At 41.9% G+C, this 14367-nt stretch overlaps 1 protein-coding gene across 3 annotated transcripts in view; it reads left to right on the forward strand.

Annotated features, from left to right (window-relative positions):
- Window positions 1–11383, forward strand: part of HTR7 (5-hydroxytryptamine receptor 7) — a 56366-nt gene extending 44983 nt beyond the window's left edge. For 2 of the 3 annotated variants that reach the window (XM_019556251.1, XM_019556249.1), the window contains exon 3: window positions 9308–11383. Coding sequence is in view for 2 of the 3 variants with exons in the window: in XM_019556249.1 (XP_019411794.1) it covers window positions 9308–9350 (43 nt within the window). In the remaining variant the exon portion in view is untranslated. Of the gene's footprint in view, window positions 1–7557; window positions 7583–9307 lie in introns of all 3 variants that reach the window. The other variant, XM_019556250.1, reaches the window with a different exon arrangement.
- The last annotated feature ends 2984 nt before the right edge of the window (window positions 11384–14367 follow it).

Raw genomic sequence — 14367 nt, forward strand, 5'->3', positions numbered from 1 at the left:
TGGCCTTGGTCACTGAATTTTGCTTGGAGATTGACAAGGGAAATTGTACCCTGCTGATCTTACTCTATCTTTCTGTGGCTTTTGATATAGTTGACCACAAAGTATTGATCAAGCATTAACATGACCTGGTGGTTATTTGCTGAATAGCTCTTAAATTGGTTCTGTTCTTTCCTAGCACAGTGGTCGCTTAGGGTGTTGATGGGCAAGTACTCGTCATCCCCTTGGAACCTTTTTTGTGGAGTCCTTTAGGGCACCGTCTTGTCTGCACCTATGTTTAATGTGTCTGGGAGGCCACTGGGGAATATTGTATGGTGATTCAGAGTTAAATGCCACCAGTGTGATGACGACACCCACTCTACCTCTCTTCTCTTCTGACCTTGGCCTTGCAGACTCAGTCCTTTCCAAGTGCCTGGCTGTAGTTGAGGACTGGATGTGGGTGAACCAACTGAAACTTGGTCATTCATGTTTGTAGCCTTGGAATGCTCCCGGTTCCTTTGCTGCACCTGGATCTTCACGCAGCAGTGGCTGCGCTGGCTAAGAGACCTTTTCACTCCATCTGATGAGAAGGCTGTGTCCCTTTCTTAGAAATTCTAATCTGGCCATCAACATCCATTCCTTTGTAATCTCAAGACTGAACTATTGTAAAGTGCTATGTGTGGGGCTGCCCTGGAAAACTAATTGGACACTGTAGCTGTTGCAAAACACAGTGGCCTGCCTTCTGATGGGGTTGGGTCACCAGGAGCACATAACTCCAGTCCTCCATGATCTGCAAGGGCTTTGTAGGTGCAATTCAGGGTGCTAGTTTTGACCTATAAAGCCCTAACAGCCTGGGAGTTGCGTACCTAAAGGTCTGCCTTCCTCTCTATGCCCTACTGCGATCCCCAGGGTCAGTCAAGAGCAATATCCCACAATTACCAAGAGTACACCAAGTCCTCTTTTAATTTAAATTTAAATATTTTTTGAGTTTGAGTTACAACAGAGTGACCTTTTGAGGCATTACAAGCAGTAATTAGCACACCCAGCTGAACTAGTAAAGAAATCAAATTAAACAGAGGAAAAGGCCTGAAAGGAGACATTATTCAAGAAGGCCTTAAAGGGATAAGCCAAACATACTATAACATATCTTTAGCTTAAGAATGTCAAAAGTAGTGATTTATGTAACCAAATGTGTAATTGCAGCTGTAGATGTAATTTTGCTATAAAAGATGTGTGCATTAAACTTCTTAGATTAGTTTTAAAAACAAGGCAGCCCTGTCAGTGAAGACCATAAAACACAGTGAAAAGAAAAGCAGGATAATGGCAAGCAGCATTCCAAGGTGATGAAGAAAAGAGATAAGAAATCTTTCCTTCCAGAATTGCAATTTTCATGACGTAGATCCCAGCTAATTGGCACCTCTTAAGCGTATAGAAAAACTAGTTCAGTCCTGTGTCCAAAGTCTCAGTGAAATCAAGAAATTTAAACAAAATGAATCAGAGAATGTTTAATAAAATAAGCCATATATAAATATAGGATATAGACTGGATGAGAAATGGGAGAACTCAACGAATTCAAGAAGAGCTGCTATCAGTCTTCATGACACCTTCCTGAGTCTCTCTAACCAGTTTCAGTGAGGACCTATATTGTTATGTCAGGTAGCTAGATAAACACTTTCCCATTGTCTATTCTTGTGCTTCACATTGTAAATAATAAACAGTTGGGCTGTAGACCTGTCTCTTGTTTCTTTTGTCAGTAGCCAGTCTCCCAATACACCTGTTATTCTAGGTAACAGAGTGGCTGCTTTGTGGTAGATTATTTGCACTTATTTGCTACTTTTGTGGTAAAGCACAGGTGAAGTCATAGGTCACAACAAGAATTTTGACTCCATGGGGAGAAAGAGTCACTAATCTGATTTCGGTAGTAGCAATACTCTACCTGCTACCACTGGGAGGGAGTTTTAACTATACTGTAACTCAGTGTGTAAGCTTGCAAAAGAGGTCCTGATTATAGACAGGCCACAGTTTTGTCTCTCTAAAGGGTGAATGGTCCCAAGTTTATGGTAAAACTCCACAGCTGAAGGAAGCTAAAGGGAAAAACAGTTTACTGAACTTCTGTCCCGGAAGACTTCTGTCCCAAATTCAAGTTAACTCACAGTCTCCCAACATCCCAGGATGTTTTGCACCTCCCCTGCCAACCCCTTCCTTGCAAAGTGGGCAAGCTAGTCGTGCTCAAGCTGTCTTCTCCAACTGAGTAGGGAGGCACGGTCTAGCGCTCCCCAGCTTCTGGCCTGGGCCACTGCAGGCATGTGGCTGCATTTCCAGAATCAAAAGTGAACATCTGTTCACTTGCTTATCAGTTCAATCTACACAGTTTAAACTAACCTATGAAGATTTAATCCATTCAGCCTTGGCCTTTTTGGTCATCTGTACTTAGCCTAAGTGCTAGTTCTTGTAACCAACCATAGGCCTTTAGTCTTGGGCCAGAAGTAGCCAGAGCTGAGCCACAAATTGCTGCTAGGGTAACTTAGGGCTTTTGTACATGCAACAAAATTGGCTTTTAAAGTGGCTTAATTGCCCTTTTGCAGTGCTTTAATGGTGTTGCTACTTACATGCTGGGCAGTGAATTCCACTTTAATGTCGTTGCTATTTACATACTTGGAGGCGTATTCTGCTTTAAATGACTTTATGTAGCAAGGTAAAACCCATCCGAGGTGTTTTAGTTTACTACATTATGAAGTGCAATGGTGTATGGGGCCCTGGAAGCCAACATGTTTGGGAAGGCTCAGGCTTGGTGGGCTTTCAGTGCCTCGTGCACCATCCCTGCCATTTTCTCCCATCACCAGCACACCTAGCCACCCTCCTGCTGTCTTGCTGCTCTGCCCCGGGGGCAAGCCAGCCATTCCCGGGTGGTGCCAGGCGGCAGGGATGGTGCATGGGGTGCTGGAGCTTACTTGTCTCTCCTGCGGGGGAGGGGGGGAGAGGGGTGAAGTGCCGGTGGGCCGAGCAGTCTCTGAGCTGTGGGGGAACCCAGAGCTTCTCTCCACAGTGGTGGCACACCCCAGGTGGCACCCACCCGCTGGTACCCGGGCCAGGTGGTGCCAGGGGGGCATTGCCACCACGGAGGAAAGCACCGGGCCCTGTGCAGCTCAGGGGCTGTGCAAGCCGGCTGGCTCAACTGAAGGAAAAAAAAAGTGGCAAGGAGCCTAATCTTTTTTTTTTTCTCCTCCTGGAGCCTGCCTGCCTGCCTGTCTGAGTTGCGCAGGGCCTGGTGCTTCCCTCGGCAGCTGTGGTGCCCCCTGCGCAGCTCCTGCCCACCCAGGAGCTGTCTGGAGGGGTGCTACAGGCTGTAAGGATTGAGCCCCCTAACTCTTGTGTACATGCAATGGGCGTTTGGTTCTCCTTAATTTGGAATGGTGGAAATGGTAGGTTTTTAAAAACCAACCCTTTCAATTCAGGGCAAACTAAACCGAACTAAACCCCTATTGCATGTACAAGCACCCTTAGACAGTAAGTCTGGGAAATGCTAGGGGAGCAAAGAGAATAGTAATTCCTATGTTCCTAGGAATTGCTTCTTACTGCAGGATAAAGAAGCTTAAATTCTGGTAATCAGTACCATTGTGTAGTTATTTATGAAAATGTTAAGTGATTTGCATAATTGTTCCAGATTTCTGCTTTATTTTAAAGGTGTGGTAGTGCAGTGACCAGTAATGCTTTCCAGATACTTAGTAGGCATTTGGCACTGAAGGAACTAGTTTCAGCCCTCTATTTGTTTATAAAATCTTCTCTATTTCTCTCCATTTCTCTAGGCCTCTCATTTGTCCTTTTGGATAACAATCTGAAGAGCAAAACTCTGGGAAGAATCAGAACAAATTTTTATTTTATATAGCTCTGTTAAATGCTTTTTTTAGAAGGCTGGCTGTCTAAAAACTGCTCCCAGTGCTAGGAATTTTATCTCTACAGAAGCATTTTATCAAGATAAGCATGCCAGCCTAAATCCTCAGCTGTAGCTAACAGTAAAACTCTGGAAAGAGAATGTAAAAGTGGGATTTGTACTGACTGTGACTTCAGGCTGGCTGTGTGCTTGTTCAGTTCCCTACTTAGCTTGCAGTACACTATAAACAATACTAACTGCCAATGACTCCATGGTGCTGACACCTGGGTGATCTCTGGGTACTCTGACCTGTGCTTTATATGCTGCTATAGGACATCTGTGCTGCCTGTGGTGATTTTCCTACAAACACATCAGGTTTATTAGGGAAGTGTCAGAGATATGGCACAAAGTGGAAGAGGAGAAATTATGAGCAATACCTAATATTTTATTTTTTAGCAACATTACTTAGGCTCAGATTACTTATGATGAAGAATTTACAGCTTAGATGGTTTTCAGAATACTTAGTTTACTATCTGGGACTAAACAGAACAGGAGATATACTAAACAGTTTTTAAAAAGCACAGCCAGTGACTAGGGGTATTGATTACTAACTAGATATGGCATACATTTGTCTATTTAGCTATTCTTCCGTCTCCTATCTAGACAGTCTTACCTTATGATAGAACAGCAAACATGCAATAGGTTAAATATTGCAATACTTTTACTATTTAGAATTGCATTTCAGGAGCATAGTTAAGAATAGGTCAATTACACACAGAGGTTCAGGATATGATAAAGAATAAATGAAAGGTGTCTTGAAAATGGTGCCATATATTTTTCCCCCTCCCCATAACCATCTTAACTTTCTCTTTGATTTTTCTTGTCTTTCAGGAAAAAAACTACTCAAGTGCTAACTTCTCTTTGGGAAGCACAGAAACAAGTTAGCAACAGATCTAGTAGTAATTAAGAAAATCCTATTCTTAATTTTCCTTAGATTCTGTTTCTGTTCTTTGAAAGAAGACGATATCGCTATATAAAACATACTTGCAAAAGCTATATTTATTATTTTTTGTTTAATTAGGTATTGCTACAGAGAAGGCTCAAAATTGCTTGGAAATATGTTTATACTTGGGTTTCACCTCCTCTTTTGGAACCCCTTAATAATAGAACTAGAAGTTTTGAGCATTTTTCCTACAATGCACCTCCCAAATAGGCAGACCTTCTCTAGTTAACACTGTGGGAAGGGCAGAGTGCATGTAACCTCCTGAAATGGGTTCATGACCCTCAGATTAATTTTCCTTCCTGCAAACATAATGCAAGAAAATTTGCTTTCTTCAATGTCCTGATATATAGTTAATGTCAGAAAAATAAGTTGATGTTTAATGCAGCTATAACTTTTCCCATTACTGCTGTTTTGGCATTTATGACCTACTTGTAGCTGGTGCTAATAACATCACTTAAGTCAGAAGCACACATTGAAATGACTGTATTCCCAGAAGAGAGATCCTGCTGTACTATACTGTTATAAACTACTGAAATACTAGATAAGATAAATATTTGCCTTTTAGATCTGCTCACTCAGTAAGACATCAACATTTTTTCTTGAACACAGCAGATGTGTGGTCTTGGTGTATAGGAAATTGTCTGACTGCATCCAAGCAGCATTTTTGACAGCAGTCACTCCCAATGACCAGGATACTTCAGACACATCTACCATTTCAATTTTGCATACCATATGGTAGAGTATTGTCACTAGAAAGACATAATTAGACAAATTGGAATGAAGATATGTTGAAATGATACTTTTCAAAAAGGCATTTTGGGGATGTCTCCACCTTACAAGGCATGGCAATGAAATACTACTACAGTGATTGAATATCAAATAGAAATGGACATGAGATGCTGACTGCACAATAGCCAAAAAATACTACACAGTAGTGCATCACAGCACAGACAGTGCTAATACAATATTGCACAGTATAAATAAATAAATAAATTGTATAAAGAGTATAAAAAGTATAAATAACTAAATAAATGTGCAATAATGACTGTGCAGTAGCATCTTGTATAGATCCATCCAAAGGGTAGTTATTTGCTTCTAAGTCAGGGGTGAGCAAAATGGCAGATCTGGCTGGCAGCCGGCCCCATTTCTGAGCAGCCCCTGCCCTCATTGCTGCCACCAGTTTCCCTGGAGACCCCACTAGTGGTGGCAATATGACAGGGTGGAGACAGGGTTTCCATGAAGACTGGCCCCAAGGTCATGTGGCTGGGCGGGGAGCTGCTCCTGGGCCAGGGCTGGGATTTTGCAGTATTGATAGTGTGGTCCAGAGCCAGGACAGAGCTGTGATCTGGTGCCTGTTTTCCCCTACCCAGGTATGTGGGCAGCGGATCACATCTCTGTCCTGGCTCTGGACTACACTGTCACCACCGCAAGGTCCCAGCCCCAGAGCAAGTCCATGCCCAGCTGCACGTGCCCTGCCAGTGCTGCTGCGGTTGGCCCCCATGCAAACCCTCGTCCAGCACTGTCATGACGCCACCACTGCTGGGTTCTCCATGGAAGGAAGCTGGCCACCGCAATGCAGGCAGGGGCTGCTGGGAACTGGAATCACCTGTGGACCCCATCCAGCCCATGGGCTGAGCTTTGCCCACCCCCATCCTAAATGGTGCATGCCTATTATAGGGATAAGCTTGATTTCCTTGCATTAAGGACCAGATTTTAGTTGGTGCAGAATACTTAAAGTTGCTTACCAGATGCTAGGCAGAGTCATTCTTGTGTTTTACTAAGAGATTTTAACTTTAGAATGAGTGTCACAGGGGAGAGGTATGTTTTCTATGGTTGGATCAGTTTTCCAGGATCTGCACAGTCTATTTGCTGCTCTTTTTATTGTCCTGCCGTGTAAGATGGCCAGACATCTACACTGATAGGATGTGATTATAAAAACGTATCATAGAAATCAGAAAGGATTAAAATGCTGAAGTATCTCTAATTGCATACATAAAAATGATAGATGTTTCTATTCAGTAATGAAATCAGACTTATTTTGACAATGTATAGATTACAGGATTGTTTCATACTTATCCTTAAATTTCTTTTAAAAGCTGCTAGGCAACTGGAATGGCAAATATCAAAAGTTGTGTTAAAGTCTTCTATCTTATAGCTGTAAAAAAACAAAACAAAACAAAAAACCCAAACACTAATCTAAAATTCGAAGTCACCCTCCTACTGCATCTTCAGCTTACACCAAATCTGTCTCTTCCTCCTCCCTCCCCTAACCATTCAGATAAGATCAACAGAAACAGAGGAATCTGAATACAAATAAAGGTATACAAATGCAAATACATATAAATTATAGCCCTTATGCAAAGAATTCCATCAAGGCAAGAAACTGAGAGCAAGAAATCATCCTATATGACAAAATTTATTTCAGATTCATGCAGTATATAAGCACAAAATGGCAAGTTAAAGGCAGAGTGGCTGACCTATATGGACTTTCTTAGGCATGTACAATTAACTATTTTCAATTTTAAAAAATACGTGAAAGCTGAAACCTGACCTAATTTTTTATTACCAGTATTATTACTACTACTACTATTTTTATTTCTTTTCTTTATATTTAGTTTTGACCTTGGATATAATTGTAATAAATCTTTTATTACCAGTATCATTATTACAACTGTTTTTTATTACTATTTCTTTCCTTTACATCTAGTTTTGACCTTGGATGTAGTGATATGGTTAGTTCTCATAAATGAATAACATCTATATTTTCATTTTGATTCACAATTTATATGACTTGCTTAATCTATTTCTGCCTTGTGTCCCACTGTAAGATTGCTTTAGTTTTTGATGTTTTTATGTTGTTCTGTATTGTGCCTGCCTTTGTTCAATTTCTTTCCCTTTTTTTAGAGTGTTTCCTTGTGATAAAATATGTGAAAAGAGTGCATTTGAAATGATTCTGTTAAAGGGCTTGGTGTTGCCTTCTTCGGTGATGTAAAGTCACATGGATTTTAGTAGCAGGACTCACAAGAGAAGGGGCCCTGGTCAGATCAAAGGGACCACAGTGAACACAGCATGCTGAGGGAGTTGGTTCTGGAAACTTAAGTCAGAAATTTCAGCTGAGTTCGTATTAAGATCAGCCTTTTGTTGCACTTTTCCCCCTCACTAGGACTTAATTCAGTAGTCCAAAGGCAGGTTTGCACTGCAGCAGTGATGTGGTGGGGCTGAGACACCTCTGAGTATACCTTGTCCATCTGATCCCATTGGCATCCTCCAAACACAGAAGTATATTGGTGAGGATCATCTGCTTGACCTCTGTGACAAGTTTGAGAACATCTGTGTGCGACCATTTCTGATTAGACTCATCAGCCTACTTCTGGGTTTGAAACATATATGTGGGAATGAGGTGGGGGGAAGGGGATGGCAGGGAGACAGAATTTGCTCAGAAATGGCCTGGACAGAGCATCCTACCACTGTGATGCAGAGATGTTCCAAGTAGCTAAGGATCTCTGTAGGAAGTAAGAGAAGAAGGGAGCTTTCCTATAGGATAGAATAACTGTTGGAGCCAGCCACAGTTCCACTACTGCTCTATTCAGAGGGCTTGCCTTTAACAAAGTGGAATTACTCACATGCCTAAGTGCTTTGGATCAGGGCCTCAGTAACTTGAAGTGTCAAGACAAAACTCTCCTGGAAGCTGTTTCAGAGGAGGGATACTGAAGTGGAGCACAGCTTAGCTCTGAGGTGAAGGGACTGAAGGTCCCCTGCATTGGGTACCCAAGTACTGTCCAGTCTTTTTCATAACAGAAGCCTATTCATTGCACACTAGTTCCACTAGACTGTGTTCCTCTTCAGCATCAGAGGAGATGGGCAGGATTTGGCCGCAAGTAAAATTATTGTGTATTTCAGATGAATGACGATGTGATATTCTTCCAAGTAAAATAAATATCTTGTGTGACATTGTTCCGTGATATAGCTAAAAATCATTTTGCAAAATTGGGGGAGGGATCCTATGGCCCTCATTTTATTCTGTTTTTGTGCCAGAGATACGCTCTTGTCATATGAATGAAGTAGGGTAGTTATGTCCACCCTAGGAATCCCCCACTATGGGGGGATGGGCTGGGGTGGGCTGAGGGTTTGAACATGCTGTAGTACAGCAATCCTTGTTGGCACTACTTGTTGGCCAAGTATGGGTTGCCTAAATTACACTGGAAGTCTTTTTACCCTCATAGCAGCTAAGAATCAGAAAAGCACAAAGATGTCTAGATGTCTTAAATCTGCTGTAGCTTCTTCCCTTGGGCTTAAGCTTTATGCTGAACCTCTTAGAAAGATTGAATTCATTAAAGGTCTAATGTATCTCCCATTAAAGTCAACAAGGCTTTTAATGGAAGCTGGATCAGAGCCTGTAGGTTACTCCGATACAATTTCCCTTCTAATGCCGACTTTTTTTGTGTCCCTTAAAACAGGAGAAGCTGTGATTACTCAAGGAAAAAGAGTCATGACTCATGACCAAATGGGCAAATTAGTCAGAAGCTGTCAAGGCATGGCCACAGAAAGAAATGTGATGAAGATTTAGTCTCTGAAGAAATGAATGGATTTATGAAATGTACTTCTTTATCTTCTGATGGGAATGCTTGAAAAAAAATCAATGAGCTTAATACATTGCACTTAAATGTATTTCTATTGAAAGTGGTGACATCTCATTTATTCGTGAGACAAATGCTATTGTGTACAAATGAAAATAGTTTTCTTTTTGAGAAAGCCAAATCATTTTAGCAATAAGCTGTTTGATGCTCAAGGGGGAAAATATCAATTAAAAGCCAGGAAAGTAAAATGTTGTACAGATTTCCACCTTTATTTATTAATATAATTAGAAGAAAGTATTTAGGTTTCCCATGCCTGTAGGTTACAGCATTGCTATTAATATTCAGGGATCATCAGTGGTACAGAATGTATTTTGTTGTACTACAAACATATTTTTCAAATGAACAGTGGAAATGAGGAGGCATTCAAGGCTGTTCAAGGTGTTGAAAATATTCTTTGTATTTTAGCATTCAGAAAGGCAACAATAAAAGGCTGATTGATCTCTTTGGTAACAGCAACTCAGTGGCACTAACCAGTTAAGTCTTGTCTAGTTATTCATCACTGCTCAAAGTTGTAGTTGGTTTGCAAGATAAAAATAAAGCATAATTCATTGGTCCCATCTCTGAGCTTGTTATGAAAAAAGGTGCCTCATGGATTATGACAAACACCATGCGACATAAGTAAGATGTACATAGTTTACAAGCTAGGGGTTAATTTATATACTTGTTAATTTTGTTCTCAGGTCATTTTTGTGCTGTCAGGATATATAGAGTAACTATTCACTTTGTAATTCAAGTAACTGTAAAAAGTGAGTGCTTCAACTTTCCCATACTCCTAGTTTCTGCAAATTGTGCATTAAAACACCTTTGAATCTTATTTGGTTAGTTGAATTTCATGTGGTTTGGAAGCGTATGTTGTTGTGATTGTGATAGACTGCCAGAATACCCTATTATCCTTGTATGAAGTCACCAGGATGCTATTCAGTACCTCATTAATGGAATTAGTCACCATAAGTTCTGCATTTTAAATAAAATGAGTGCCTTTTATAATTCACTTTGATCTCCTAAAAGGTAAAAACTCACCATATAAGTGATATAGTAAATATTGACAATTATATATTCAGTGGTGGGGGGGAAACATTTATTGAGAGTGGCCAATGAAGGAGATTTTGATGTATTATACTGGTACATCTTCAGGATAACACTATTTGCATCTCTGTAATTTTGATTACAACTGGATCAGAACAAAGCCCAGTATGTAAAACTAATGAGTGAAGAATTAAGGGAGAAGATGGATTTATGAGTGACACTAAAATCCAAAGCCTGCAGGTTAAATCCAAAAGACAGTGAATCTTCTAAAACTCATTTCTAGCTTGAGATCTGTCATGACTTGCATTCAGAAGGAACTAGACTGTCACTGTTTCCTTATAAATGAAGCTGCAGCAAAACCTTAGGATATTTGATAGAATAACTGTACAAGATTAAATCCATCATGTAAATGAATTTGGCTAGGTACTAATTAATATTAACATTTTCTGTGAAATTCAGTTTTTAAAAATGCTGTAACATGAAATTTAATTTAAAATAGATCTTATTTATAAATGTCAAAAGAGAAATTTTGTTTGACGGCTAAAGAAATAGGAATGCGCTTCAGCAAAGTAAACAGTATAATGGACGAGGATCTGCAAATGAGGTGAGAGATGCTAAATGTTTTTTAACAATATTACCTCTTCAAAATGCAAGTAGCAGCAAATCTGTATCATCATAGTATCATTTCTGCCACAGCCAATGATTTTGTTTTCATTTTATCTAAGGCATTTTCAAAGGCACAAATGAAGTTTCGTGCTTAATTTTCAATTCTTTGTTATGTTACAATATCTTGAAATAAATAGAAACACTATAATTTTATGATACTTCTGAGAAAAATGGTATCGAATAAAGTATGTCCGGTGAGCCTTGTCTCATGATTCCCCTCCTCCACTTAGGCAAGCTGGTGTAGAGCATTGCCTCATAAGAGCTTATTTATTGCCACAGCTTATTTCCAGTACTACCCACAAGAGTTAAAACTACTAAATCATACAAACATAATAGAAACCATAGTAGAAATTTGGACTAGAAATTTGTCGTGCAACACAGAGCTCATCGTTCTTTTATGCAAACCCACCTCTTTCTAAGTAGCTCCTACCACACTGGTCAGTAGATGGCAGAACTCACTTTGTTAATAAGAGGCAAAGGCATCCCTTGAGTAGTACATACTCAGCACAGGGGAATCAAGGACTACACACAACATGCTAGAGAGTTTGAAGGGTAGCTCTGATGACATACAAGAATATCCAAAGCTGATTTGAGTTGTTCTGGTAACTTCTATTTGCAGATCTCAAAAACACTCTGCAAACATTAAGGCTTAAGTTTATAATACCACTAGCAGATTGCCATGATCCCTATTTTCCAGTGAATGACACTATTCTAGTGACCTGTCCCAAGTCTGACAAAAAGTGTCACAGAGCTAGAAACAGAATTCAAGGTGCCTGACTCCAAGATCAGGGTCTTAAAAACAAAAAGAAACAAAAAAACAATTAACACCAACTTTCTTCTCTGATTGTCCTTTTAGATATTCATGTTGCTTCTTTTAACATCAGGTCTAAGTATATTATAAAACACTTTACAATTAGGGTAATCATTGTTGTTAGTTTTGTAAATCACAGGTGATATTGTAGTAATGATCAGAATAATTTCAATAGGGTTGCAAAGAAATGGGAAGGAGGAAAGTGAAATCACGTAGATTATATCTCCAAGTTTCATAGTTAGTAGGGTCAGAAGGGACCTGAGCAGATCATCAAGCCTGACCCCTTGCCATGGCAGGAAAGAGTACTGGGGTCAAACGACCCCAGCAAGGTGTTCATCTAGCCTTGTCTTAAAACCCCCCAGGGTAGGAGCCAGCACCACTTCTCTTAGAAGTTGGTTCCAGTTCCCAGCCGCTCTGACAGTGAAATAGCGCCTCTTGATGTCTAATCTGAATTTACCCTCTGCCAGCTTGTGACCATTATTTCTAGTCATTCCTGGTAGTGCTCGGGCGAACAGCCTGCTGGTCCCCTCTGACTAGTTTATAACAGGCCATTAGATCCCCCCTCAGCCTTCTCTTGTGGAGGCTGAATAGGTTCAGGCCTCTCCTCATAGGGCCTGCCCTGCTGCCCACTGATCATGCGAGTCCACATCCCTCTTGAAGTGCAGCACCCAGAACTGGATGCAGTGCTCCAGCTGCGGCCTGACCAGTGACGCATAGAGGGGGAGGATCACCTCCTTGAACCTGCTTGAGCAGCAACTGTGGATGCATGACAAGGTGTGGTTGGCCTTCCTGACTGCATCCCCACACTGCCGGCCCATGTTCATCTTGGCATCAATGATGACTCCAAGAACCTTTTCTACCTCTGCACTGATGAGAACGGAGTTCCCCAGCCTGTAGGTATGCCGCTGGTTCTTCCTCCCCAGGTGCAGCACCTTGCACTTGTCAGTGTTGAATCCCATCCTATTCTCCCACCCCTGTAACCTGTCTAGATCCAATTGTAGCCTGTACCTTCCTTCTAACGTGCCCACATCCCCCCACATCTTAGTGTCATCAGCAAATTTGAACAGGGTGCTTTTTACCCACTTGTCCAAGTCACCGATGAAGATGTTGAACAGTGCGGGCCCGAGGACCGAGCCCTGCGAAACCCCACTGCCCACATCCCTGCAGGTCGAAAATGACCTATCCACCACCACTCTCTGGGTGCGGCCCTCCAGCCAGTTAGTGACCCATTTGACTGTGTAGGTGTCAACACCACAGTCGCCCAGTTTTTTAATCAGAACGGAGTGAAAGAGAGTGTCAAAGGCCTTCCGAAAGTCCAGAAAGATTACGTCCACTGCTACCCCTGTGTCTAAGGATTTGGTGACCTGGTCATAGAAGGCCACCGGGTTGGTCTGACAGGACCTGCCTCTAATGAACCCGTGTTGGTTGCCCCTAAGCATAATCTCCCCTGCTGGCCCCTCATGGACATGCGCCAGAATAATTCTCTCAAAAAGCTTACCCAGGATGAACGTAAGGCTAATTGGCCTATAGTTTCCCGGGTCTTCCTTCCTCCCTTTTTTGAAGATGGGAACCACATTGGCCCTTTTCCAACCTGATTGCCTTTTACGATCAGGTCACAAAAGCATTGAATGCAGGCGTCGCCGTGGAGGCAGTCTTTCTGGACTTCAGCAAGGCCTTTGACACCATCTCCCACCCCATCCTCATTAAAAACTAGGTGACTGTGGCATTGATGCCTACACCATCATACGGATTGCAGATTGGCTGAAGGGTTGTACTCAGAGGGTGGTGGTGGACGGGTCACATTCGACCTGGGGAGAAGTGGGCAGCGGTGTCCCCTAGGGCTCAGTCCTTGGGCCTGTGTTGTTCAATCTCTTTATCAGTGATTTGGTTGATGGGGTGAAAAGCAACCTGTTAAATTTGCTGGTGATACCAAAATGTGGGGTGAGGTGAGCATGCTAGTAGGGAGGGAAAGATTGCAGGAAGACCTGGATAGGTTACAGGGGTGGGCTAACAAAAACAGGATGCGCTTCAACACTGACAAGTGCAAGGTGCTGCACTTGAGCAGTAGGAACCAGCAGCACACTTATAAGATGGGAAACTCCCTTCTTGAGAGCCCCGAGGCAAAAAAGGATCTTGAAGTCATTACTGACTCCAAGATGAACATGGGCCAACGATGCGAGGTCATGGTTGGCAGGGCTAACCAGACCTTGTCGTGCATCCACAGGTGCATCTGAAGCAGGGCCAAGGAGGTGATCCTCCCCTTCTACACGACACTAGTCAGGCCACAGCTGGAGTACTGTGTCCAGTACTGTGCACCCCACTTCAGGAGGGATGTGGACAACATTGAGAAGGTCCAGAGGAGGGCCACCCACATGAT

This window comes from Crocodylus porosus, unplaced genomic scaffold (assembly GCF_001723895.1).
Source record: "Crocodylus porosus isolate Cpor-Errol unplaced genomic scaffold, CroPor_comp1, whole genome shotgun sequence".
Classification (NCBI taxonomy): Eukaryota; Metazoa; Chordata; order Crocodylia; family Crocodylidae; genus Crocodylus; species Crocodylus porosus.